Here is a 24,591-nt window from a genome sequence, read left to right as displayed (position 1 = left end):
ATCAGGTTTAAAAATATCCATGGATATAGTATGAATATCTAATACACCAAGGTTCGACAAACCCAGGCGCCTGGTCGCCAGTGGCGCCTAGAAAATGTTGTCTGGCGCCTAGAAGGGCGCTGCGGTGCCTCTGACCTCTCCGCTCCTGCCCGATGCCGCGGTTTCTGGCGCTCTCCTGCTGGGTCCCAAAGAAGGCAGGCAGGAAGGAGACCTCCATTCTTCGCGCCTTTTTCCCGCCTTCCTTCTTTGGGGCCCAGCAGGAGAGTGCCAGAAACCGCGGCATCGAGCAGGAACCGGGAGGTCGGAGGCACCGGCACGGCAGCGCCCGCCCTGCTGAAGGTCGGAGGCACCGGCACGGCAAGTGTCCTTTGGTTGCCCGGCGGGAGGGCACTGGCGGTGGGAGCGAAGGATTTATACTCCTGGCGGTGGGAGCGGGGGGGGGCCGCGGCTGCAGCGGCACAGGCAGTCGCGGGGAGATGGCGGGGGGAGGGGGGGGCGGCTAAAGCGGCCCCGGGCACCGTTCCCTGTACGCTTTTCCAGGGGCGCGCAGGGAGCCGCGGCCACCCGCCCGCCTACCGGATTTCCCTCCGCGCGGCTGGGGAGGTGGATTCGCCGCCCCCGCCAGCCCGATCTCCCTCCAGTGGCTGGTGACGTAGTTCTACCGCCCTCGCCAGCCTGATCTCCCTCCGTGGGGGGGTGGGGGGCGACGAACCGACGACCGGGGGCTGTCCGTCCGTGTTGGGTGGTGCAGGGCAGGCACAGGCAGCCCCAGGGGAGAACAAGGGAGGGAGAGAAAGGAAAGAGAGAGTAAGGGAGGGAGAGAAAATTGAATGAAGGAGGGAGAGAAAGAAAGAGTAAGAAGCAGAAAGGATAGAGAAAAAGGAAGAGAAAGGGAGGGGGAGAAAGGAAAGAGGGAGGAAGGGGGGGGAGAGAAAATTGAATGAAGGAGGGAGAGAAAGAAAGAGTAAGAAGTAGAAAGGATAGAGAAAAAGGAAGAGAAAGGGAGGGAGAGAAAGGAAAGAGAGAGAAAGGGAGAGAAAGGGAGGGAGAGAAAATTGAATGAAGGAGGGAGAGAAAGAAAGAGTAAGAAGTAGAAAGGAAAGAGGGAGGAAGGGGGAGAGAAAGAAGATATGAAGGAGGGAGAAAAAGAAAGAGAGATAGGAAGGAAAGAGGGAGAGAAAGGAATGAGAGAGAAAGGGAGGGAGAGAAAGGGAATGAAAGAGGGAGAAGGGGTGAGAGATAGAAAGGATAGACAGAAAGGGAGAGAAAGGAAAGAGAGAAAGGGAGGGAGAGGAAGGAAAGAGATGAGAGAGGAAGGAGGAGACAGAGGGGGTGAAAGCGATGTCAGGTGGAGACTCGGCAAAAAACCAAGTTTGCTTAAAAAAAATTCTGGCTCCTAAATTTTTTGGCTGGCTCCTAGATTCTGAACAACTTTGTCGACCCCTGTAATACACAACTGGACACTTGCACAATTTATTTCAAAGAGTATGAAATTAAATAGTCCTAAACAAGATGAACAAAGTATTCTAAAATTCTGAATTCACAATAGCATTTTGGACTCCAGCCCAAGCATGAAAACATTGTCTCTGTTTAGAAAATATATTTTTTCCAATGTATTAGTAGTTTCCATTTGAGAAGCAACTGGAGTTTTAGTTTTCTACACAGTAAATCAGTATTGAGGCAAGTTGCATACCTTTCACAATGCTTTCCAGAATAACCTTCTTTGCAAAAACATTGAATTTCTCCATTAACTCCCAGACAGCCAGAAGCAAAACTACATATTAAAAAATATATAAGAAACATGAGAAACCTGAAAACAGTTTTTTTTTCTTTTAAGGCATATTTATACAGCTTATGGGGAAATAAAAATAATGTAAGGGTTATGTTACTGTCTGAACATCAACTAAAAAACGAACACAAATTATTTCAGTCACAGACAAGTTGCAACTATTTTTGCTCATACTTCATTGCCTGTCACTTCCCCCACCCCTAAAATCAGAATACTGTCCTACAATCCTGCAATCATTATAGAAATCCAAATTGTGCAATAATGAAGTAGGGAATTTTTAAAAAGACATTGGATTATATTTTACTATTGAATAAGCTCTGATCTTCTTTCTCTTCTTTCTCTTCTTTCTTGAGGTCTCCAGAACTGTATTCAGTTCTGGAGACCTCACCTACAAAAAGATATTGACAAAATTGAACAGGTCCAAAGACGGGCTACAAGAATGGTGGAAGGTCTTAAGCATAAAACGTATCAGGAAAGACTTAATGAACTCAATCTGTATAGTCTGGAGGACAGAAGGAAAAGGGGGGACATGGTCGAAACATATGTTAAAGGGTTAAATAAGGTTCAGGAGGGAAATGTTTTTAATAGGAAAGTGAACACAAGAACAAGGGGACACAATCTGAAGTTAGTTGGGGGAAAGATCAAAAGCAACATGAGAAAATATTATTTTACTGAAAGAATGGTAGATCCTTGGAACAAACTTCCAGCAGATGTGGTAGATAAATCCACAGTAACTGAATTTAAACATGCCTGGGATAAACATATATCCATCCTAAGATAAAATACAGAAAATAGTATAAGGGCAGACTAGATGGACCATGAGGTCTTTTTCTGCCGTCAGACTTCTATGTTTCTTAAGGAATTGAATTGGCATGTTTACCTGGGAAATCTAAATATCTCCATTTTATGTTGAAAGAATAATCTCCATTTTCACTAGATCATTGAGCAATAAATAAAAGGCTGTTTATACATAGCTATCAAAGTAAATTATTACAACTTTTCCTAGTCTACGATATTATCAGGACAACCTGAGGCCTTCCTGAAATGGCTGCATTAAAACTCCCACAATTGTTCCCCATCAGTGATAGCTTGCTGGAGGGTTTGGCAACTAGAGTTCAAATAACATCTGTAGAGGCATCATTTAGCCGGCTTTATTATTGCCCCAATTCCTTTCTGTTTTGAAATAAACTGCATGAAACCAGGGAGAGCTTCAGTGCTATATGCTAATCAAGAAAATACCCTTAAAAAGCAAATACTGTATATTATTTCATAGCAAACATAACCATATATTTTAAGGAAAATCAGGCAATTAGACTTTATTTATTTTGTATGCCGCCCCTCTCTGAAGACTCGGGGCGGCTCACAACAATAATAGAAACAATATAACAGTGAAACAAATCTAATATTAAAAATAAAACATATATAAAACCCCAGCAATTAAAACCATACAACACATACATACCAAACATAAAATATAAAAGCCTGGTGGCTCTTGAGTAATTTGTGAAAGACAAGGAGGGTGGGGGCTGTTCTAATCTCTGGGGGGAGTTGATTACAGAGGGCTGGGGCCGCCACAGAGAAGGCTCTTCCCCTGGGGCCCGCCAAATGACATTGTTTGGTCAACGGGACCCGGAGAAGGCCAACTCTGTGGGACCTTATCGGCCGCTGGGATCCATGCGGTAGAAGGCGGTTCCGGAGGTACTCTGGTCCAATACCATGTAGGGCTTTAAAGGCCATTACCAACACTTTGAATTGTGACCGGAAACTGATCGGCAGCCAATGCAGGCCACGGAGTGTTGCATAAACATGGGCGAATCTAGGGAGCCTCACGATGGCTTTCGCGGCCGCATTCTGCACAATCTGAAGTTTCCGAACACTTTTCAAAGGTAGCCCCATGTAGAGGGCGTTGCAGTAATCGAACCTCGAGGTGATGAGGGCATGAGCGACTGTGAGCAATGACTCCCTGTCCAAGTAGGGCCGCAACTGGTGTTGTTATCACAACATTATTTTGGGTTTATTGAAATCAATTAAACTTTTAGAAAATTACTCCAATATTCACTTTTTTATGCTGTTATTTTTTTAATGCATTCATATCATATTCAGAGTAGAAGACAATCAAGAAATGTCCATTGTATCTGGCAAAATAAATGAATAAACGCAGGGGACTTGCTTTAAATGCATTTTAAACTAATATCAACAAAATAAAATATATTTTAGGATGAACCAGCTGACAAATTGTAGTCTACAATTTGTCAGCTGGTCTCTTGTACCATAAATTTCTTTTAAAGTAAAAGTAGATTGTAGTTGTAACGATGCAGAAAATGTGTCCTTTCCTGTTTTCTCCTCAAGCTAAATCCCTCCAAAACTGCAGATTTACATTTCCACAACTCCCAGTTAGGATGTTAGTTACCAATTGTTAGTAATTATGGCAATTGATGCCCAGCACATGTAGAGAGTACCAATTTAGCAAATAAAGGCTTTATTAAGGTCATGAGTCAGACTGCAATTGCACTTTTAAAAAATGCAATCCAATAGGAGATCTGATCCAAGGTCATCAATATCTCATTTAAAATGGTTATTTATTTGTATTAAACATACTTAAAATTGGGATTTGTGGAAATTGCATTATGATTTTTTTCTTCATAGGGAATTTCTTATTTCATTTTAATATTAAGATGTTTTTTCTTTATTTATTTTATTTATTTATTTTGTCCAAAGCACAATAATACACAATGAAGGTTATAGAGGTTATAATCGAGAAAAATATATTAGAGAAAGAATAGAAGTGAAAATTTAGGAATAGAATATATCAATTAGAGAATAGAAGGATATTATGAGAGTAGTATAAGAAGAATAGAATAGAAGAATAGTAGATATGATATATGAGATATAGGAGAGACAATAGGACAGGGGATGGGAGGCACGCTAGTGCACTTATGCACGAATATGAATTATTCTTGAATTATGTTCAAGGTGCGTGACCATTATCATCTTACCCTCCTTGCCACCTGTGTTGTCCATAACAGGCCACAATGACACCAAAATTCTATCATTTGTGCCTCATAGCATTATTGCACAAATAATAGAATCGTTTAATAGCTGTTTTCACTATCATAAAGACACAGTATTTTCAGCGGAAAAAATTTGACCCAAGCACAATAAATACAGCTTCCCACTGTCAGCCCATCCGAGTACCTGTTTCTGTAAGGGCAGTGACATTCCTTACAAGGTCCTCGAGTGGCATCTTGAAAGTATCCTTCTTTACAACGCTCACACCTTTCTCCAGCAGTATTATGTTGACAGTTCTTTTTAAAAATATACAGAAACCAGAAGGTTAGTAATGGTCTTATTTTTGAAGTTTATTATTAATAAACAACGTGAGAAAATGGCCATTGATATACTCCAAGCCACCACCTATTTACTTTATTGCAAGACTGAAACAAATAAATTAGACACAGTTAGTATCTGGCTAAAGGGTCAATTGTTTCCTGCTAAGTTCTAGAAGTAATGGCATAATGTAATTACACAGACGGACACTCTTTCTTTCTTTCTTTCTTTCTTTCTTTCTTACTTACTTACTTACTTACTTACTTACTTACTTACTTACTTACTTACTTACTTACTTACTTACTTACTTACTTATTTATTTATTGTATTTGTATGCCGCCCCTCTCCGCAGACTCGGGGCAGCTAACAACAATGATAAAAAACAACATGTAACAATCCAATTTAATAAAACAACTAAAAACCCTTATTATAAAAACCAAACATACACACAAACATACCATACATAACTTGTAATGGCCATGGGGAAGGAATATCCTAACTCTCCCATGCCTGGCGACAAAGGTGGGTCTTGAGTAATTTGCGAAAGACAAGGAGGGTGGGAGCCGTTCTAATCTCTGGGGGGAGTTGATTCCAGAGGGCCGGGGCCGCCACAGAGAAGGCTCTTCCCCTGGGGCCCGCCAAATGACATTGTTTGGTCAACGGGACCCAGAGAAGGCCAACTCTGTGGGACCTTATTGGCCGCTGGGATTCGTGCGGTAGAAGACGGTGCCAGATGTATTCTGGACCAATGCCATGTAGGGCTTTAAAGGTCATTACCAACACTTTGAATTGTGACCGGAAACCGATCGGCAGCCAGTGCAGGCCGCGGAGTGTTGCAGAAATGTGGGCGAATCTAGGAAGCCCCACGATGGCTCTCGCGGCTGCATTCTGCACGATTTGAAGTTTCCGAACACTTTTCAAAGGTAGCCCCATGTAGAGAGATACCAAGATACTCTTGGTAGAAGTGATTTAGCAGTTATAATAAAGTTTACTTATAGGTTTTTGTAATGAATAAATTTGTCTGATATTTTGATTGTCATCTTCAGTTGTATAGATAGCTTACCAATACAGCATTTGACTGAAGATAAATTTGTCTCTTGTTGAAATATTTTTACATTCATATAGATTGATCTTTGTAACTTGTTGATGCATATTTTAATTTATTGGTATCGTTTTTTAAAAATAATTCAAGACGGTGAACATATCTAGCACAACTATTTTCCCCACAACAATGATCCTGTGAAGTGGGTTGTGAGAGAGTGATTGGCCAAATTTACCCAGCTGGTTTTCATGGCTAAGTGGGACTTACCATCTCCCATTTTCTTGTCCAGAGTTTTAATCACTAGACCAGGGGTAGGCAAAGTTGGCTCTTCTATGACTTGTGGACTTCAACTCCCAGAATTCCTGATCCCAATCATGCTAGCTCAGGAATTCTGGGAGTTGAAGTCCACATGTCACAGAAGAGCCAACTTTGCCTACACCCACACTAGACCAAACTCAAACTGACCCTCATTATAGCTTAGAAGGACTGGAAAAATGAAAAGCTCTTCCACCAGCATGGCAATTAAATCCTACTGCAGTATTAATCATCAACCTCACTTTATTGATATTAATATAATTCTTCTGTCATAATATGCCAGTATTAGGCACTGAATAGTGAGGAACATCAAGCTACACGGCTCTCTATCTTCTGGATCCATGTGTTTTCTACCCTTATCAACAGTTCTTAGTCTACCTTCTACTAGTCGCTTAAATTATTTATCTGTGATTATACATTTGTTATTGCTTTTTTATCTAAAGGAACATATAGTAACATAAGGTGACCAGATTTTAACGTTATAAAGCGGGACATCATTGACCGGGGCGGAGGGGGGGAGAGATCCTCGATTAAAAATTTGGTCTAGTCTCCTTGGGAGCCGTGCTGCGCCAGGTGGGAAAAGGACCCTCGCTCTTCCGTGGCATCCCCGGAGCCATTGCTGCTTTCATCCCTCCTCCCCTTTTCTAACCAGGAAGAAACAGGGGCCACGCTCCATCCCAAGATTGGCAGGCCAGCCCATGATGGGACGCACCTCCTTGCTCTAGGTGGTGGAAGAAACTTCCTCCTCCCACTGCCCAGAGAAAGGAAGCACTTTATTCGCTCTGGGCAGTCCAGAGAAAGGGAAATCGGGAGTTTTTTTAAAACCTTGCGGGACGCGGGACAAATTATTAAAAATCAAAACTGTCCCACCAAAAGCATTTTATAGTAACAGAAATGCAATACTATAGTAATCTTATATTATTGCATTTCTGAAGGGAAAGGAAGACTTACCTTATTTTTCAGATTATAAGACACAACTTTTTACCTCCCCAAAAAGAAGGTAAAAAACTTGGATGTGTCTTATACACTGAATGTAACCCCCCTTATCCTCTGCTTCCCAGCAATTTATCTCCTTGCAGCAAACAGCACAGAACCTGATTAGTACAAGCAACTGATTATAAGCAGCTGATTGAAGATGCAGTCAGGCCCATGTGCTACAATGAAAGTGAAATTGAAATTGAAAGTGAAATTGAAACTCCTCATATCCAGTCTTTGTTTAATTGCTTGTAGTTCTTGCCTTCTAACTGCCTTGTCTAATAGATTATCCCCCCCCCCCTCTCAGTTATTTGTCTTATCCCTTCTTCTGTCTGTATGAAATTCTGTTCATAGAATATTTCTGTTTTGCTCTTACTGGTTGTGTTTGCTTGTTATGGCCTGTTCCTCAATCGAAATGCCTTATGATTCACACCTATTTGGAACAAGCTGATTTGGCGAACAGTTCCTACAATTAAACTCAAAATGGTTTGTCAAAAACAAAGTCAAGAAAAGTATTGTGTAATGTCAAAAACTCTATGTGGGCAATGAATAATGAGCAAAAAAAATGTGAGCAAAGAAAGAGACTAGGCTGTAAATGTATTTACTTAAGAAAAAAACCCCTTAAGAATCCCCCCGCCCCCAGTATACTATAGAGAAAAGGGCAATGAAATATTTTGCAGGTCTGTGATCTGCAAAAACATGCAAGCCTTGTCCCCTGAATTAGAACCTTTGTTTAAACAAGTATTGCCAATCATGCTCCTTTATACATATTTGCTTTGATTATCTAATTTCAAAAGGAAATAATACCAAAAATCAACATTGCTGTGTAGCGATCACATGTCTGGGTAGGTTAACATTATACCTCCCAGGTCCTTTCTTCTTGCTTATAAATTAATCCTGCCATTGTTTACTCTTTGGCAAGAACGGCTATTGCATTCCATGGCTACATAGGTATGACCACAGCTTAATGAGCCAAACAAGTGAAGTGAAATCATCTTTAAAGCTGGCTTAACATCTTGGTTTATTTCATTATTCATTGCTTAGATGTATCATAAAAGCCATAATGCCAGATCCATTCTCGAATACAGCTCATCTGTCTGGAACCCACACCACATCTCGGACATCAACACTCTCGAAAACGTCCAAAGATATTTCACCAGAAGAGCCCTTCACTCCTCCACTCGAAACAGAATATCCTACGAAAATAGACTAACTATCCTGGGTCTTGAAAGCTGAGAACTACGGCGCCTAAAACACGATTTAAGTATTGCCCACAAGATCATATGCTGCAACATCCTTCCGGTCAACGACTACTTCAGCTTCAACTGCAACAACACAAGAGCACACAACAGTTTCAAACTTAATATTAACCGCTCCAAACTTGACTGTAAAAAATATGACTTTAACAATCGAGTTGTTGAAGCGTGGAACTCATTACCGGACTCAATAGTGTCAACTCCCAACCCCCAACATTTCTCCCTTAGACTCTCCACGATTGACCTCTCCAGGTTCCTAAGAGGCCAATAAGGGGCGTATATAAGTGCACTGATGTGCCTCTCGTCCCCTGTCCAATTGTCTTTCCTTATCTCATATATCATATATATTCTCTCCTTATCTATCTATCTATCTATCTATCTATCTATCTATCTATCTATCTATCTATCTATCTATCTATCTATCTATATTATATATGTATATATATATATCATATATATTCTCTCCGTATCTCTTATATCATATATATCCTCTTCTTTTTTACTTTCTATCTTTATATATACAGTAACACCTCATGATACGAACTTAATTGGTGCAAGGAGGAGGTTCGTAAGACGAAAGGTTCATAAGACGAAACATTGTTTCCCATAGGAAACAATGTAAAGTCAATTAATCCATGCAACAACAAAAAAACGGCTTTCGACGACTGCTGGGAAGCCGCGCGGCTGTTTTAAAAGGTGACAGCCAGCCTGGGGGGCTTCCCAGCACCCCCCTGAACCCCGAACCCGGGTTCGGGGGGGTGCTGGGAAGCCCCCAGGCCGGCTGTGACCTTTTAAAACAGCCGCGCGGCTTCCCATCTGTCTCCCGAAGCCGAACGCCAAAGCCGAACTTCCGCGTTCGGCTTCGGGAGACAGCTGGGAAGCCGCGCGGCTGTTTTAAAAGGTCGCAGCCGGCCTGGGGGGCTTCCCAGCACCCCCCCGAACCGAACCCGGGGTTCAGAAAAATTTTGCCTCTTCTTATGAACTTTGTTCGAGTTACGAACCGGCGTTCGGGAGGCTTCTGGGAAGCCCCGCCGCCCGGCTGTCACCTTTTAAAACAGCCGCGCGGCTTCCCAGCAGTCTCCGAATGCTGGTTCGTAACTCGAAAAAAGTTCGTAAGAAGAGGCAAAATTTTTCTGAACCCCGGGATCGTATCACGAGTTGTTCGTAAGACGAGGGGTTCGTATCTTGAGGTACCACTGTATTACTTAATGTATATTCTCTTCCATATGTATTGTATATTGGACAAAGAATAAATAATAAATAAATAATAAATAAATAAATAAATAAATAAATAAATAAAAAATTAACATGAATTCTTCAAAGGGAAAAAAGAGCGAATCGACCTAGCATCTGTCCATATTTCAGTTTGTAAACTAAGTTAACTGTGTACAAGTGCAGCCTTGGTAACTCCTGTTAAAAGAGAAAAAAATGAAATGCACGCAAACATAGCAAGTGAAGATAATTCATACTTCAAAGCTGACAAACTTTGCTGTAATAGATATGCCAGTTTTTTCTGTACCTCAGAAACATTTGTGTTTTTGCAGGCACAAGCAATTTCTCTCAGTTATTAGTGGCCTGAAGCAAAAGAAATTAATAAGAGCACTTGCAGCAACATTTGTTGTAAATACTTACAATACAAATTCCAGAACCATCCAGGCATCTATCTGAATTTCCATTACAATTGCAAGGAACACACCTTCCTGTAAATGGACCCGGACTCTCACGATAGAATCCTGGACTGCATTCCTTGGGCATAGAGGAGAAAGGAAAAGTCAAATAATGGCTTGAGAAGATTAGAAAATTCATTGTTTTAAAGTGATATTGGAAAGTAGAAGAAATTTAATTATGGTTCAGGATCACTGACACATTAGTATATATGACATGATAAATACAGACAAGATGCAATAAATTACATAATGCGACTTCTTTTGGTTATGCATACAAATTCAGGTTTTTTTTCTTCACCCAAGTTGGTGAGCAGATCAGGAAATCTACTTTCATCCAGATGTTAGCCATAATACTGGACAATTCCGTCTATTAAGCAAATCTTAGAAGAATAAAGAACTGTATTCAAGGGAAGATGAAAGTTAGCTTGATTTCTCCCAGGAAGATGTTGTTATGCATAGACAAGTCTTATTTACACCTCTGCTTATTATAAGATTAGATTAGATTAGATTTATTGGATTTATATGTCGCCCCTCTCCGCAGACTCGGGGCGGCTCACAACAATGGTAAAAAACAGTACAGAGTAACAAATCTAATATTTAGAAATCTAAATTACAGTTTTAGATTAAAAGGTCCAAAAAAAAGAAAGCCCAATATATAAAAAACAAGCACACAATCAAATCATACACAAAAACTACATGGGCAAGGGGGAGATGTTTCAATTCCCACATGCCTGATGGCAGAGGTGGGTTTTAAGGAGTTTACAAAAGGCAAGGAGGGTGGGGGCAATTCTAATCTCTGGGGGGAGCTGGTTCCAGAGGGTCGGAGCCACCACAGAGAAGGCTCTTCCCCTGGGTCCCGCCAGACGACATTGTTTAGTCGACGGGACCCGGAGAAGGCCAACTCTGTGGGACCTAACCGGTCACTGGGATTTGTGCGGCAGAAAGCAGTCTCGCAGATATCCTGCGCAGATATGACTGAACACAAGCAATATCAATTTCAAGTCCATGAACTACCTGAACACTGAAAAAGTAGTTGTACATATTAAATTACAGATGTCTGTCATGAAATATTTATGAATTCTATCACTATATTGATGATTTGATACCATGCTGTATATTTCATTTGCAAATCAGAATATTTTTGAGTGTGTGGCGAAAAGTTGCATTATTATTATTATTATTATTTCCATCCATCTTTTCTCCACACACTCAAAAATATAGGCTAGATTTTTCTCTAAAGTTTTTCAGTCCATCCATACACTGCCATCATAGAAATACTTTGGAAATTAATTGAAATATATTAATTGATAGTGCACATACATCTCAAATTATTCTGATTTGCAAATGAATCAATATGGTGATAGAATTCATGAATATTTCATGGCAGACATCTATAATTGCCATCATAGCAATTCTTTGGAAACTGTTGAACTGTGCAATGAACCATATTAAACATTGTACGAATCCATATTTTCTCTGTGCATAAATACTAGGGGGAAAGAGCTTAGTGTCACATCTCTTTGGACTTGTCTTTGACCTCTATCTGATTATGGGATTTAATTGAAGTGCTGAAAGCCACAAAGGTTACAGACCACTGGGCTGAGGATTGCCCTACAAAAAGATAAGATATTCATACACACAAACACATTTTAGTCATCTCATGCAAGACAATATTAATTAAAAGATCTCTGATAACGTATACATTATAATCTAGATAATATATATGGATAATCAGTAAAACTAAATGTCTTTCACGAATTGAATGAAAATTGGTAGAAGCAATTCAGAAGAATTTCTTTGTCACCATCTCCATAGTTTTTGTGACACTAGATTATACTCATCAAAAAAGGCAAGTCACTACCTCTAATACATAGCAAATTCATGTATTCTTTTTGTAGTTTCTGCCTTGCCTATTGTTGTACATACTCCTGGTCAGTTGGAGGATGATGAAGAAATTGAGGACTCTGATACAGATAGTGTTTATGAATTAGTGGTGGGCCTGGGGTTACAGGTAGTAGAACAGGTGGGAGGCCAACCACAGGATGTGGCTATGAGTCCAGAATCTAGTGAGGAAGAATCAGACGTTCGCTGGGTCAATCCTAAATTCAGAAGGGTCCAAAAACGTAAGGAACAGGTGTTTGGAAGAAGATATTATTAAATTTCATTTCATTTTATTGGATTTGTATGCCGCCCCTCTCCATAGACTCGGGGCAGCTAACAACAGTGGTAAAAACAACATGCAACAATCCAATACTAAAGTAGCTAAAAACCCTTATTTTAAAACCAATCATACATACAAACGTACCATACATAAATTGTAGAAGCCTAGGGGGAAAGAATATCTTAATTCCCCCATGCCTGACGACAGAGGTGGGTTTTAAGAAGCTTACGAAAGGCAAGAAGGGTGGGGGCTATTCTAATCTCTGGGGGGAGTTGGTTCCAGAGGGTCAGGGCCGCCACAGAGAAGGCTCTTCCCCTGGGTCCCGCCAAACGGCATTGTTTAGTTGACGGGACCCGGAGAAGGCCCACTTTGTGGGACCTAATTGGTCGCTGGGATTCGTGCGGCAGAAGGCGGTCCTGGAGATAATTAAGGGGAGGAATGGGTTAAATACTGGAGTGATGTATTTGGTATGTCAGGGGGTCAGTGGGGAAGAAGGCTGGAGTTTCAATGTTGTAGGGCTAAAATGAAAGGTATTTCCGTTCAGCTCCCAAGCAAACAAATACATTCTATGTTATTTTACAGTCATTTCTGCTGTTTTTGAATCATGCTGTGAGTACATAAATCTTGTTAAACGGAGAAGGCTGGGAGGAATGTATGAGGAATGCAATTAAGAAAGATAACGGGAGGAAGAAGAATTTGCTAGTATGTACTGTATTTTGAATATGGAAGGGAAGAGAAATAAAGATGGAGTTTCTTTGTTTATGAAATACTGCATTTATTAAGAGCTATTTGTAATAGCTACAGTTCTACCAGAAACCAGAACACCTATAATTCTACTCCACGAGTGTCAGCACATTTTTAGTAACTGACTGGAACCATAGTGGATACTATAGAAAGCGATAAAGCTATGCAGGAGACAATTTTAGAGGAAAAGCTGCAGGAAAAACAGTTATTAAGAACCCCTCCTTTCAACATCTCTGCTGCAAACCATCTCCACTGAAATAATTCACCAATTAGATGTTCCTATTGGAGTTTAATTATACTTCCATCTTCACAAAGCCATTATATAGGAAATCACATAATGAATTAGTTGAGCAAGATAATATACTTTCAGATATACCTGGTTACATGTGTGAACTTATGAAAAAAGATATTTTGAAAACCATTAGTTTATGACATTAGCTTGAATATTAGTGAAATCAAGACAAATACCTTGTATGTCCAATCACACTCGGCCAATAAAATTTTATTCTATTCTATTTATTCTATTCTATTCTTTTTGACTAAAGAAAACAATTAATCCCTCCCTTTACTTGCTTGGAAGACAGGGCAAAAGCATTGCCAGTTTTATAGTGTAATGGCTAGCACTCTGGCATTAAATCCAGCGATCTGGGTTCAAATCTCGGTGGAACCTCCTTTTTTTTTAAAAAAAATATTTTTTAATTAATTATTTATTTATTTATCATCATCATCATCATCATCATCTATTAATTATTTCCATGAGCACATCGGGAAGGTTCCCTTTTGCCCCCAAAGACCTGGAGGGTCCTTTTAATGCTTTCTTTTTTTCCCACTAAGAAAGCATTAAAAGGACCCAAACTCCTTTTATTATATAAAGAAGCATGATGATGATGATGATGATGATGATGATGATAAATAAATAAATAAATAAATAAATTTTTAAAAATTTAAAAGGAGGTTCCACCGAGATTTGAACCCATATCGCTGGATTCAAAGTCCAGAGTGCTAACCATTATACTATAGAACCATTGATGCTTCTGCCCTCTCTTCCAAGCAAACAAAGGGAGGTCAGGAAGAAGTATACGTGACGTCAAAGCTCTGCCCCCGGAATTCCATCATGGGGTTTCCCAGCTCCTTTTGCTTGCAGCGCAGTAAGCAAAAGGAGGTGGGAAATGCCACAATGGGATTCCCCACTCTCCTCCCAGGCGGGGACGTTTCACGGTGTTTGAGCGAACACCGAACCCGAACCCCAACTTTGCCTGAAGTTTTAAAAAACGGGTTCGGTGTCACGAACAGCACGAAATTCGGTATGAACCCGAATTGTGCGAGTTCGGTTCGCCCAACACTAGTTAGAATATATTAATCTTGGTGCATTAATTGACTTTTGGTAAAATGTTTAATGAAATCTATGGATATAAATATAATATAACAGTGGTAAATCTATGGTCAGCCAGATATTTCTTAACTACAAATCCCAACAGACTCAGACAATATGCTCAATGATGCTAGAAATTGCAATTCAGTAGCATTTGGAAATCCACAGATGTTCCCTGGTATTTATCAATCAATGCTTAGTTCAATGGAGAACGAATGTGATTCATTTAATAGTTGCAATTTAGGGGTAGATCTGACATTTGTCTGAAAGCCATTTCCCTCTTGGCCAGATTGACTGGATTCACATATCTCATTAAGACATGATCCACCACAAGATTATGTTAGGTGCTCCGTTATACTACGGCAAAATCAAACTAATCATGTTCTGGCTTAATCCAATGACCATTTAACACTGAACACACTGATATGCAACAATCCAAATTCCCAATTTGTAAATATTGGGCTCATGAACTCCCTTACAAGATGCAATATGATTATAAAGCTTTTGCAAATTAGTAATTATATGTGCATGAGTATACTGCAGGTCAGCAGTTCAAATCTCATCACTGGCTCAAGATTAACTCAGCCTTCCATCCTTCCAAGGTGGGTAAAATGAGGACCCAGATTATGGGGGCAATATGCTGCCTCTGTTAAAAAGTGCTATTGCTAACATGTTGTAAGCCGCCCTGAGTCTAAGGATAAGGATAGCATTAAAAATTGAATAAATAAATAGAATAAATACTAGGCAATTATGCTTGCAAAGCCAGGAGAACGGACATTTAAGATGGAAATTATTGCAAAGATATTTGATTAAATTAGAATTAGTAATTATCAATAAAGACACAGAAACTATTAGGGACAATTAAGTAGGAATTAGTCATTTTATACTGAGTGATGTGGTGTAAAATTGTCAAAAAAGCCCTGTTTTAAAACCAACATAAATAAAAATACAGTATTTTTTTTCATTGGTGTATACAAGAAAAAAACCCATCCTCATATAAAACGTCCATATTGTGTGCTATGTTTCTTAAAACGTATTTTGTAAGTATTGAACTTATTACGTGTAGCAGCAGCACCACACCCAATTGAATATGAACCTGTTGGCAGTCCACATTAGGACATTGCAACCCCACGGGTTTAAACAGTTTTGTTTTTTGTATGTTTGGTACAAGGATTACAATCTTCAATTGAAAAGGAAGCAAACGAACCATTTACTGACCCTCTCCACTGGTAGACTATAGTGTAACTTAAGGCTATCAAGAAACAAATCAGTTTGGCCCGCAGGCTGTATTTAACATGCTTCCATATCAGGGTGTTTTAAAAATTCCATAATGCAAGAACAGAAGGGGTGAGAGTAGAGAAAGAGAAGAGTGGTTACCTGTCTTGGTTTAAAATCCCAGGGAACTTGTTGCTGCTGTTGCCCTCGGCCCAAGAGCTGTGGAAATGCTATCCTCTGTTGCGAAACATGTCCCAGGCACAGCCTCAGGCAGAAGGCTAACCACCCAAGGCTGCCCAGCTTCCATCCTGCAGCCCTCATTTTGCTAAGCCTGAAGTGGAGCTGCTCCCTCGCCCCAGCCCTTGTGATTATACAGCACTTTCCCTTATGCTACTTCGTATTATTCCCCTCTTGGCTCTATTCGTGTGCCAGGATCTGCTCCTCCTTTTAACTTTGTACGTGAGTCAGGTTGTGCAATACAGAGCAAAGGCTGATGTTAACGATCACATTGCAATTTCTGAAAACGAGCGTATCGCTGAATTAAGGTGTGGCAGGCATCACCTTTTCCCTCCCTAGCTAAGTGAGACAGTACTAGACGATGAAGCAGCCCTTGTAAATCACAGGCTGAGTAATTCTGAGGAAGTATGTTGAGAGGGTGTGTTCCTTCCTGGAGTGTGTCTAAGTCTACCTTTTGGCTATGTATTTTCACTAGGCTTGAGAAAACAAACCCACACACCCGACAAGGTGTATTTAAGGAACAGGAAAAGCAATGCACTCTTGATCAACTGAATACAGTATTTTATATCACAGGCCATAAAATCGTTTAAACATTAAACAGAAAGTGTCTTCAAAATGACTTTGAACAAGCCCAGTATTGTAACTTGAGGAGAAAATTGAGACCAGTTACAGCGAATCTTAAAAATATTTGCTTTGCAAAATGTTACAATGCTTCCAAATCAGTAATGAAATAATATCCAATAAGGGCAATGGTAGTTTGACATAGCACGGTAGAAGAAAGGAGTTTAAGTAGTGCAGCTTCTTTCACTCTCACCTGACAAACTGAATCTTAAATGTTAGTTGCCTATTAAAAATAAGGAAAGTCTTGTACATTTGGCATCTTTTAATAACTAACAGAGATTCATAAACTATGATTAAGCAAATTTTAGTTTAGAGCCATACATTAACTGGATTACATTATGATGGCCTTACATTTTATTTTTATCTATTTTTTTACATTTGCCTACTTGAATTTTTAATCACAATGTCTATGAATAAATGTATTTTCTACAACCAGTTTAAGTGGATATACAGTGTTCCCTCGATTTTCGCGGGGGATGTGTTCTGAGACCGCCCGCGAAAGTCGAATTTCCGCAAAGTAGAGATGCGGAAGTAAATACACTATTTTTGGCTATGAACAGTATCACAAGCCTTCCCTTAACACTTAAAACCCCTAAATTGCAATTTCCCATTCCCTTAGCAACCATTTAGATTATTACTCCCCATGTTTTATTTATTTTATTTATTTATTTATTACTTAGATTTGTATGCCGCCCCTCTCCGAAGACTCGGGGCGGCTCACAACATGTAAAAACAAATCATAAGCAATCAGACAAATTTAAAATATTTAAATATTTAAAAACCCCATATGCTAACAGACACACACACAGACATACCATGCATAAATTAAACGTGCCCAGGGGGAGATGTTCAGTTCCCCCATGCCTGACGGCAAAGGTGGGTTTTAAGGAGTTTACGGAAGGCAGGAAGAGTAGGGGCAGTTCTAATCTCCGGGGGGAGTTGGTTCCAGAGGGCCGGTGCCGCCACAGACAAGGCTCTTCCCCTGGGGCCCGCCAACCGACATTGTTTAGTTGACGGGATCCGGAGAAGGCCCACTCTGTGGGACCTAATCGGTCGCTGGGATTTATTAAAGTTTATTTTAAAAAAAATTATTAAAGGCAGACGAAAGTTTGGCGATGACATATGACATCATCGGGCAGGAAAAACCGTGGTATAGGAAAAAACCCCGCAAAGTATTTTTTAATTAATATTTTTGAAAAACCGTGGTATAGACTTTTCGCGAAGTTCGAACCTGAGAAAATCGAGGGAACACTGTATTACAGTTTTTCACTGAACTACCAACATGGTTCAAAGTAGGTCCCTGTTGCCCTTATAAAGTTCATTGTGAATAATATTTTATCGTTGCTAGAGCCAAATCAGTATTGTTATCCTGAATGATGTCTCATGGATGATGCAGATCAAAAAGAAAGAAAATTCTTACCTGACATGAATCACCCATATATCCAGGAGGGCAGGAACATGCCTCTACAGCATAAGCGATATTACCATTTCCTGCATTGGTGGCTTCTTCCAGACCAACATCGCCCAAGGTTAACCGCTGAGTTTCTGTGAAGTAAAGACCTCTGATTTGTAATCCATCCAGTCTAGACAGGACCTTCATCAGTTCCTCTCGAGATACTAAGTTATTGCTGCTGGTGTGCCTGAAGTTCTCCTGCACATTAAAGATACGAATGAAATTGGGTCTGGGATGCATTGCAATAATCTACAGTATAGGAAAAAGGGGACATCAATTTTCAGAGAAAGACAGCATGAAAATCAATGCTGGGAATCTAGGGGGAAAGGTGGTAATTGTATCAAAGAAGAACCAAATTTATTTTATTTTATTTTATTTTATTTTTGTTTGTTTGTTTATTTATTTTGTCCAATAAACAATGAGGGTCTTAGTGGGTATATATATCTATATACACATAGCAAAATACATGATGAAGGTTATAGAGGAGATACTCATAGTAAAATATATCTAAGAAATAATAGAAAAGAAGATATAGTAATAGAACATATCAATGAAAGAATAGAAGAAGAGATATAGGAATAGGAGAAAGGTATAGGAGATATAGGAGAGCAATAGGACAGGCAAGAGATAATTAAAAGAATGATATGGAAGGCAGAATCAAAAAATAATAACAGAGCATTGGGAGCAAAATATACACAGTCTATATATATTTTGAAAATGTTCTTAAAATAATTGTCAAGCAGCAACAGCTCCTTATTTATGCCAACCAATTGGAGATACTGTATATGGCAACTTGATTTTATCAAGCTCCTGCCCTAGAAGATAATGGCCATTAAGAGAAAAGTTTCTTGACATCTTATTAGGTAACTTTGTCATATCAATTAGGGAGAACCAAATACACTGAGTATGAAGGGAAGAATTGTTGGAAAGTGTAATACAGTGGTACCTCTACTTAAGAACACCTCTACAAAGAACTTTTCTAGATAAGAACTGGGTGTTCAAGATTTTTTTGCCTCTTCTTAAGAACCATTTTCTACTTAAGAACCCAAGCCCGGAACAATTTCTCAGGAAATTTGAGAGCGGCATGAAGGCCCGGACAGTTTCCTGCCATTCCCCCTTTAATCCCGGCCATCTCAGGCTTTTCTGGGCTGCCAGAGGAGCCTTTCAGTGGCGCTTAAGGAGGCTTTGGCAGTCCAGAGTGGACGAAGCATTTTCCTTTCTTTGGGTGCTTGGACAGGGAATAAATCTCTGCCAGTGCCCAGAAAAAAGAAATGTTCCCTTCGCTCTGGGCAGCGACTGTCCTCCTCCTCTTCTTCTTCCTCCTCCTCCCACCCAAATTCCGAGCTTTTATTTCTTTCCTTTTAAAAAAAATTTTTTTTTTAAATTGAATTTTCAAAAAGACAGACAAGGACATACAACACTAAACATTTAAGGAGCTACCATTGCTCCGCTTGTCGTAGAAGTCTAACTAATACAGAAATATAAAAAATCCTAACTGTAATCAGATCAAAGCAGAAATGCCACACGTGTTAGTTACATTCTTGTTGAATTTAACTCTATATTTTTAATATTAAACTTATTAATTAAATTTCTTTATATTTTAAAATATTCTATGCTTATACAAAAAGGAAAAAAAATTATTATTAGTAGAATAAAAAAGAAAAAATATACACTTCTAAGTTAGTTATACGATTTACTATTTCATTCTATATTATAATTAATTGTTAATACCATTTTTAAAATTCCACCAATCATATACTTTGTCCCATATTTTATAAAATTTTGTTTCAGTTTGATTATTTAAATGTTTAGTCATCATATCTAGTTCTGCATTCTATAATTTTTTTAAATACTTCAGTGTCTTTTGGTATTGTCTTTTCTTTCCATTTCTGTGCAAACACTATTCGAGCCGCAATCAATATATGTATTATTAAATAATAAGTTTCTTTTTTATATTTTGTATTTGAAATACCCAATAAAAAGAATTTCTTTCCTAATGGGCTTGCAAGCATTATTTGTTTTTACATTGATTCCTATGGGAAAAATTGCTTCTACTTACAAACTTTTCTACTTAAGAACCTGGTCACAGAATGAATTAAGTTCGTAAGTAGAAGTACCACAGTATTCCATTTCTAGCATATTAAAACATTAGACAGCATGATGCTATGCACAGGTTCCATTTGGTTTGAATTGCAAACAGCATTAAATGCTATTCACTCCCACTTTTACTACAATAAAGGCATTTATTAGACTGTTTCTAAAGTGTTTTGGAACAAGATTCAATTCCTATCTTCAGTTCTAATGTTTAACTCAGCCTCGTACATCAAAATGTCGGTTTGGAATGGCCTCAATCTTCAAGTACCTCTGTAATTGAACGCAGAGGAGGATGCCAAAAAGCTTTATTTTTCAAGTCTAAACACGAATCAGCCAAGAACTCAGGCAACCAGTGCAAGTAGTTGCTTAACTACAATGTTACACATTATTGTACCATATTACAGAATTACTGGATGGCAGAATATTCTGACGCTGTTCTTCTGTCTTTACAATTTTTACAAAAACTGTCTTTGGCTTCTCGAAATATTCCCCCGAAGTCTTCTGTGAAGTCCCATGATAGCACAACGGGCACATTTACGTAATTACGAGATCCAGCACTAGATAAATATGGTGTCTCTAAAATCTTTGATTATTACAAAGCAACTGAGAGGGAAAGGATTCAAGCATGTATGCAGCACAGCTGTTAATCCTCCCAAATACCTATCGCAGCCAAGAATGCTGTCCCTCTTCCCATATACTGATTAAATAGGCTGTTCTCCCTTGCTGCATTCAAAGTATAAACTTGCTACCTCCTTCTATAGGACATGAACACTAGGGATCCACCCTGTAGTTTTATTTCCCACTGAGAAAATATTCTCAATTATTTACTGAATAATAGGCCATTCTTAATTAGGAAATTAATTACAATAGAAATTCTTCTCGCATATAGAGAGATTCATTATGTACCATGTGCAGAAGTATTTACTGCACAATTAATACATGCTTCTAAGCTTTTTTTCTCCAATAGACAATGGAATACCCTTGGAAATTATTCTTAGAGCAGGAACATTTATGTTTGCTTTTTTCTGATATGGATCAAAATAGCAAAGATTTGACCTTTTCGAAATTGAGTTAATATCATTCTTACCTCAACTAATTGGACTGATCCGTAATACAGTTTGTCTGGCAAAGGATTATTAGGATCTATATGGGATATTTTCATCTCCCATCCCTGTGCAAAAAATAATTGAAATCCAATGTCAATACAATATTGTCCCTATGTGTTCTGTCGGGCTCTCTGGTACACTCCTCCCAAAAATTCACAGGTATAAATTTCAGACACACACACGTTTGAAAATTCAAAACAATGTTCTTTATAATGAAAATTCACTTAAACTAAGCCCTCTTTTGGTATAGCAAAGAGCACTCGTCTCCAAACAAACTGGTAATTTATACAAGTCCCTTATCAGTCCTGTGATACTTAGCTTGCAGCTGGGAGGCAATTCAAAGTCCTTCTTTCACAAAGTGAAACACACTTTGCTCTGCTTTAGTTTCAAAGCAGGGAAAAATCAGCACGCAACAAGTCAGTCAGTAAAGCAGTCATAAAACACACTGATCAGATAATCCTCCACAATGGCCAAACCCACAGGCTGCTATTTATAGCAGCCTCACTAATTACCACAGCCCCACCCAACCATAGGTGGCCTCATTTTCTTTGATAATAATCTCTCAGTAGTTGTTGCCTATGCATCGCTCTCTGCATGCATGGCTGTATCATTAACTCTTGTTCTGAATCCAAGGAGGAGCTAGATAATTGATTTCCTTCTGAGCTGTCTGCCACACTCTCCTCCTCCCTGTCACTCATGTCTTCTTGGTCAGAGGAGCCTTCATCTTCAGATTCCACCGGGGGCAAACCAGGCCTGCAGCATGTGGATGTCTCCCCCACATCCACAGTCCTTGGGGCAGGAGCTGGGCCAGAGCTAACCACAACACTATGTATCAAATTAGAATGCTCCATGAGGAATAGAGAGGCAAACAGAAAAGACAACATAGATAGAATCAGTTACAGCAATGATGGATGCACTGCAGAGATGGGTTCCTGTCGGTTCGAACTGGTTCTATAGAACTGGTAGCAGGAATTTCGCCCTACTCGCCAAACCAACAGAAATGGTTGTCTGGACACGCCCCCTCTTGGTTTTTGCTTCGGCGCATGCGCAGAAGCTGGGGTTTTAGTACTATGCATACACGAGCCCGTGAAACATGCACACGCACCGAGCACACTCCTGTGTGCAGCATTCCCATGTAGTACATGAGGAAGCGAACTGGCAGCGAGGTAAGCCGGAACCCACCCCTGGTGCACTGATGGAAGACTTGAAAGACCAGGTTAAGTAAAGACTGTCAGGTTGCAACGGCTCGGTCTCTTCAGCCATGAAAGACGGCGTTTAAGGGGTGACTTGATCGAAGTGTATAAAATCGTGCTTGGGATAGAAAAGGTGGATAGAGAAAAAATCTTTTCTCTACCACACAAAAGGAGAACAAATTCTTTTCTCTATCACACAATACTAGGACGAGGGGGCACTCCCTAAAGCTCATAGGTAATAAAGCGAGGACAAATAAGGAGAAATATTTCACACCGAGGGTCGTTGGTTTATGAAATTCATTTCCAGAAGAGGCCGTGACAGCTGTGAGTCTTGATAGCTTCAAGGCAAGATTAGACAGATTCATGGATGCCAAGTGTATTGATGGTTATTGAAACAGATGTCCATGTGCCCCCTCTATGTTGGTTGAGGCAGGCAGGATTCCCCTGAGTACCATTTGTTGGGGGTCAGGGGAAAGGGAGGGTCTTGCCTTCTCTTTCTGCTCAAGATCCCCATGTGCAATTGGTGGGCCGCTGTGCGACACAGAATTCTGGACTCGATCGGGTTTGGCCTGATTCAGCATGGCTCTTCTTATGTTCTTATGTTCTTAATCAATCAATGCATTTAAATAACTGGATAATGTCTTAACAGCACTTAGGGAACAACGCAACAATATTTAAATGTATTCTCTATATCCTGTTGTAAGCCCCCCCAGAGTCCTTCGGGTTTTGTATGGCATAGAACTACAAAAAATTAAATTAAATTAAATTAAACACTAAGTTTATAAGTGTCTCCATGGAAACTTGATGTCCAGCATCTCTTACAGCCCAGCTAAAAACCCCATAGAAGGCAGTGCCACTATAAGGAAGGGAGCATGTACAGCATAAACTAGCCTGTAGGAACCCATCAGATACCAGCCCTGGCCAAAGGGGTTTTATAATCAAGCTCATTAATGGGGCATCAAAGAGTATTAATATGCCAAGACCTGTACTCAAAGAAACCAGAAGAAGTAGGACCAAGAACAGTGTTTCCCAACCTTGACAACTTGAAGATATCTGGACTTCACCTCCCAGAATTCCCCAGCCAACATTTGCTGGCTGGGGAATTCTGGGAGTTGAAGTCCAGATATCTTCAAGTTGTCAAGTTTGGGAAACACTGAGTTAGACTACCAGTATAATGGGTTGATGAGATATATTATGAGGCCGTGTTCTCCTTAAAAAAAATAAGATCTTTTCCTGACAATTAGTAGAATTTATCAATTACAGTAGTAGAGTTATCAAAATGGCATATTCAAATAAAGACTTCTCACATTGTGGCTCTGCAATAAGGATCATGTAAAAACAGAAAATGAGTGGCAAAGGGTAAACACTTCTTAAAGCTAAGCTGATGCATTCATGTTTATATACATTGTTTAACTTACAGTTAGCTGTACATCTGGTCTTTTTTCCAGGAGAGCCATGCCTTCGCTAGGCAAACCAAAGGATTTCAACTGATAGCTGAAATATCCTCCATATGAAGAAAGCTAAATAACAAATTACAGGAAATACAGAAATTGGTTTTTATACTTTAAGATAATATTTAGTCTTCACAATATATTCAACTGCTTTTCCAATCCAGTGATACCTTGTCTTACGAACTTAATTGGTTCCAGGACAAGGTTCGTAAGGTGAAAAGTTCGTAAGACAAAACAATGTTTCCCATAGGAATCAATGTAAAAGCAAATAATGCGTGCAAATCTTTCAGGAAAATCCCAAACTTTAGACAGGAGGCGAACAGAGGGCAGGGAGGAGCAGCTAAAGGGGGTGGGTGGAAGAAGCAAGGCTAGGGGAAAGGGTGAGTGGGAAGGAAGAAAGGCAAGGGGGCGCCCCTCCCTTTTCTTTCTTCAAAAGACACCCTTTCAGTGCCTGTGGCTGTTCTCTGCAAAGTCTTTCCCCCTCCAAGCCGCCCCTCCCTTTTCTTTCTTCAACAGACACCCTTTGCAGTTCTCTCCAAAGTCTTTCCCCCTGCAAGCGGCCCCTTCCTTTTC

General features: G+C 39.7%; 1 protein-coding gene across 1 annotated transcript in view; it reads right to left on the bottom strand.

Moving 5' to 3' along the window:
- Window positions 1-24,591, bottom strand: part of LAMA3 (laminin subunit alpha 3) — a 173,899-nt gene that overhangs the window by 66,317 nt on the left and 82,991 nt on the right. The window contains exons 36-41 of the mRNA XM_070747653.1: window positions 23,986-24,087; window positions 21,356-21,439; window positions 18,142-18,372; window positions 10,337-10,450; window positions 4,985-5,094; window positions 1,694-1,774 (exon numbers count right to left, since the gene is read on the bottom strand). Of these exons, the coding sequence (XP_070603754.1) occupies window positions 1,694-1,774; window positions 4,985-5,094; window positions 10,337-10,450; window positions 18,142-18,372; window positions 21,356-21,439; window positions 23,986-24,087 (722 nt within the window). The remainder of the gene's footprint in view (window positions 1-1,693; window positions 1,775-4,984; window positions 5,095-10,336; window positions 10,451-18,141; window positions 18,373-21,355; window positions 21,440-23,985; window positions 24,088-24,591) is intronic.

This window comes from Erythrolamprus reginae, chromosome 3 (genome assembly GCF_031021105.1).
Source record: "Erythrolamprus reginae isolate rEryReg1 chromosome 3, rEryReg1.hap1, whole genome shotgun sequence".
Lineage (NCBI taxonomy): Eukaryota > Metazoa > Chordata > Lepidosauria > Squamata > Dipsadidae > Erythrolamprus > Erythrolamprus reginae.
Note: the sequence above shows the minus strand (reverse complement) of the source record. Positions and strands in the feature narration are given on the sequence as shown.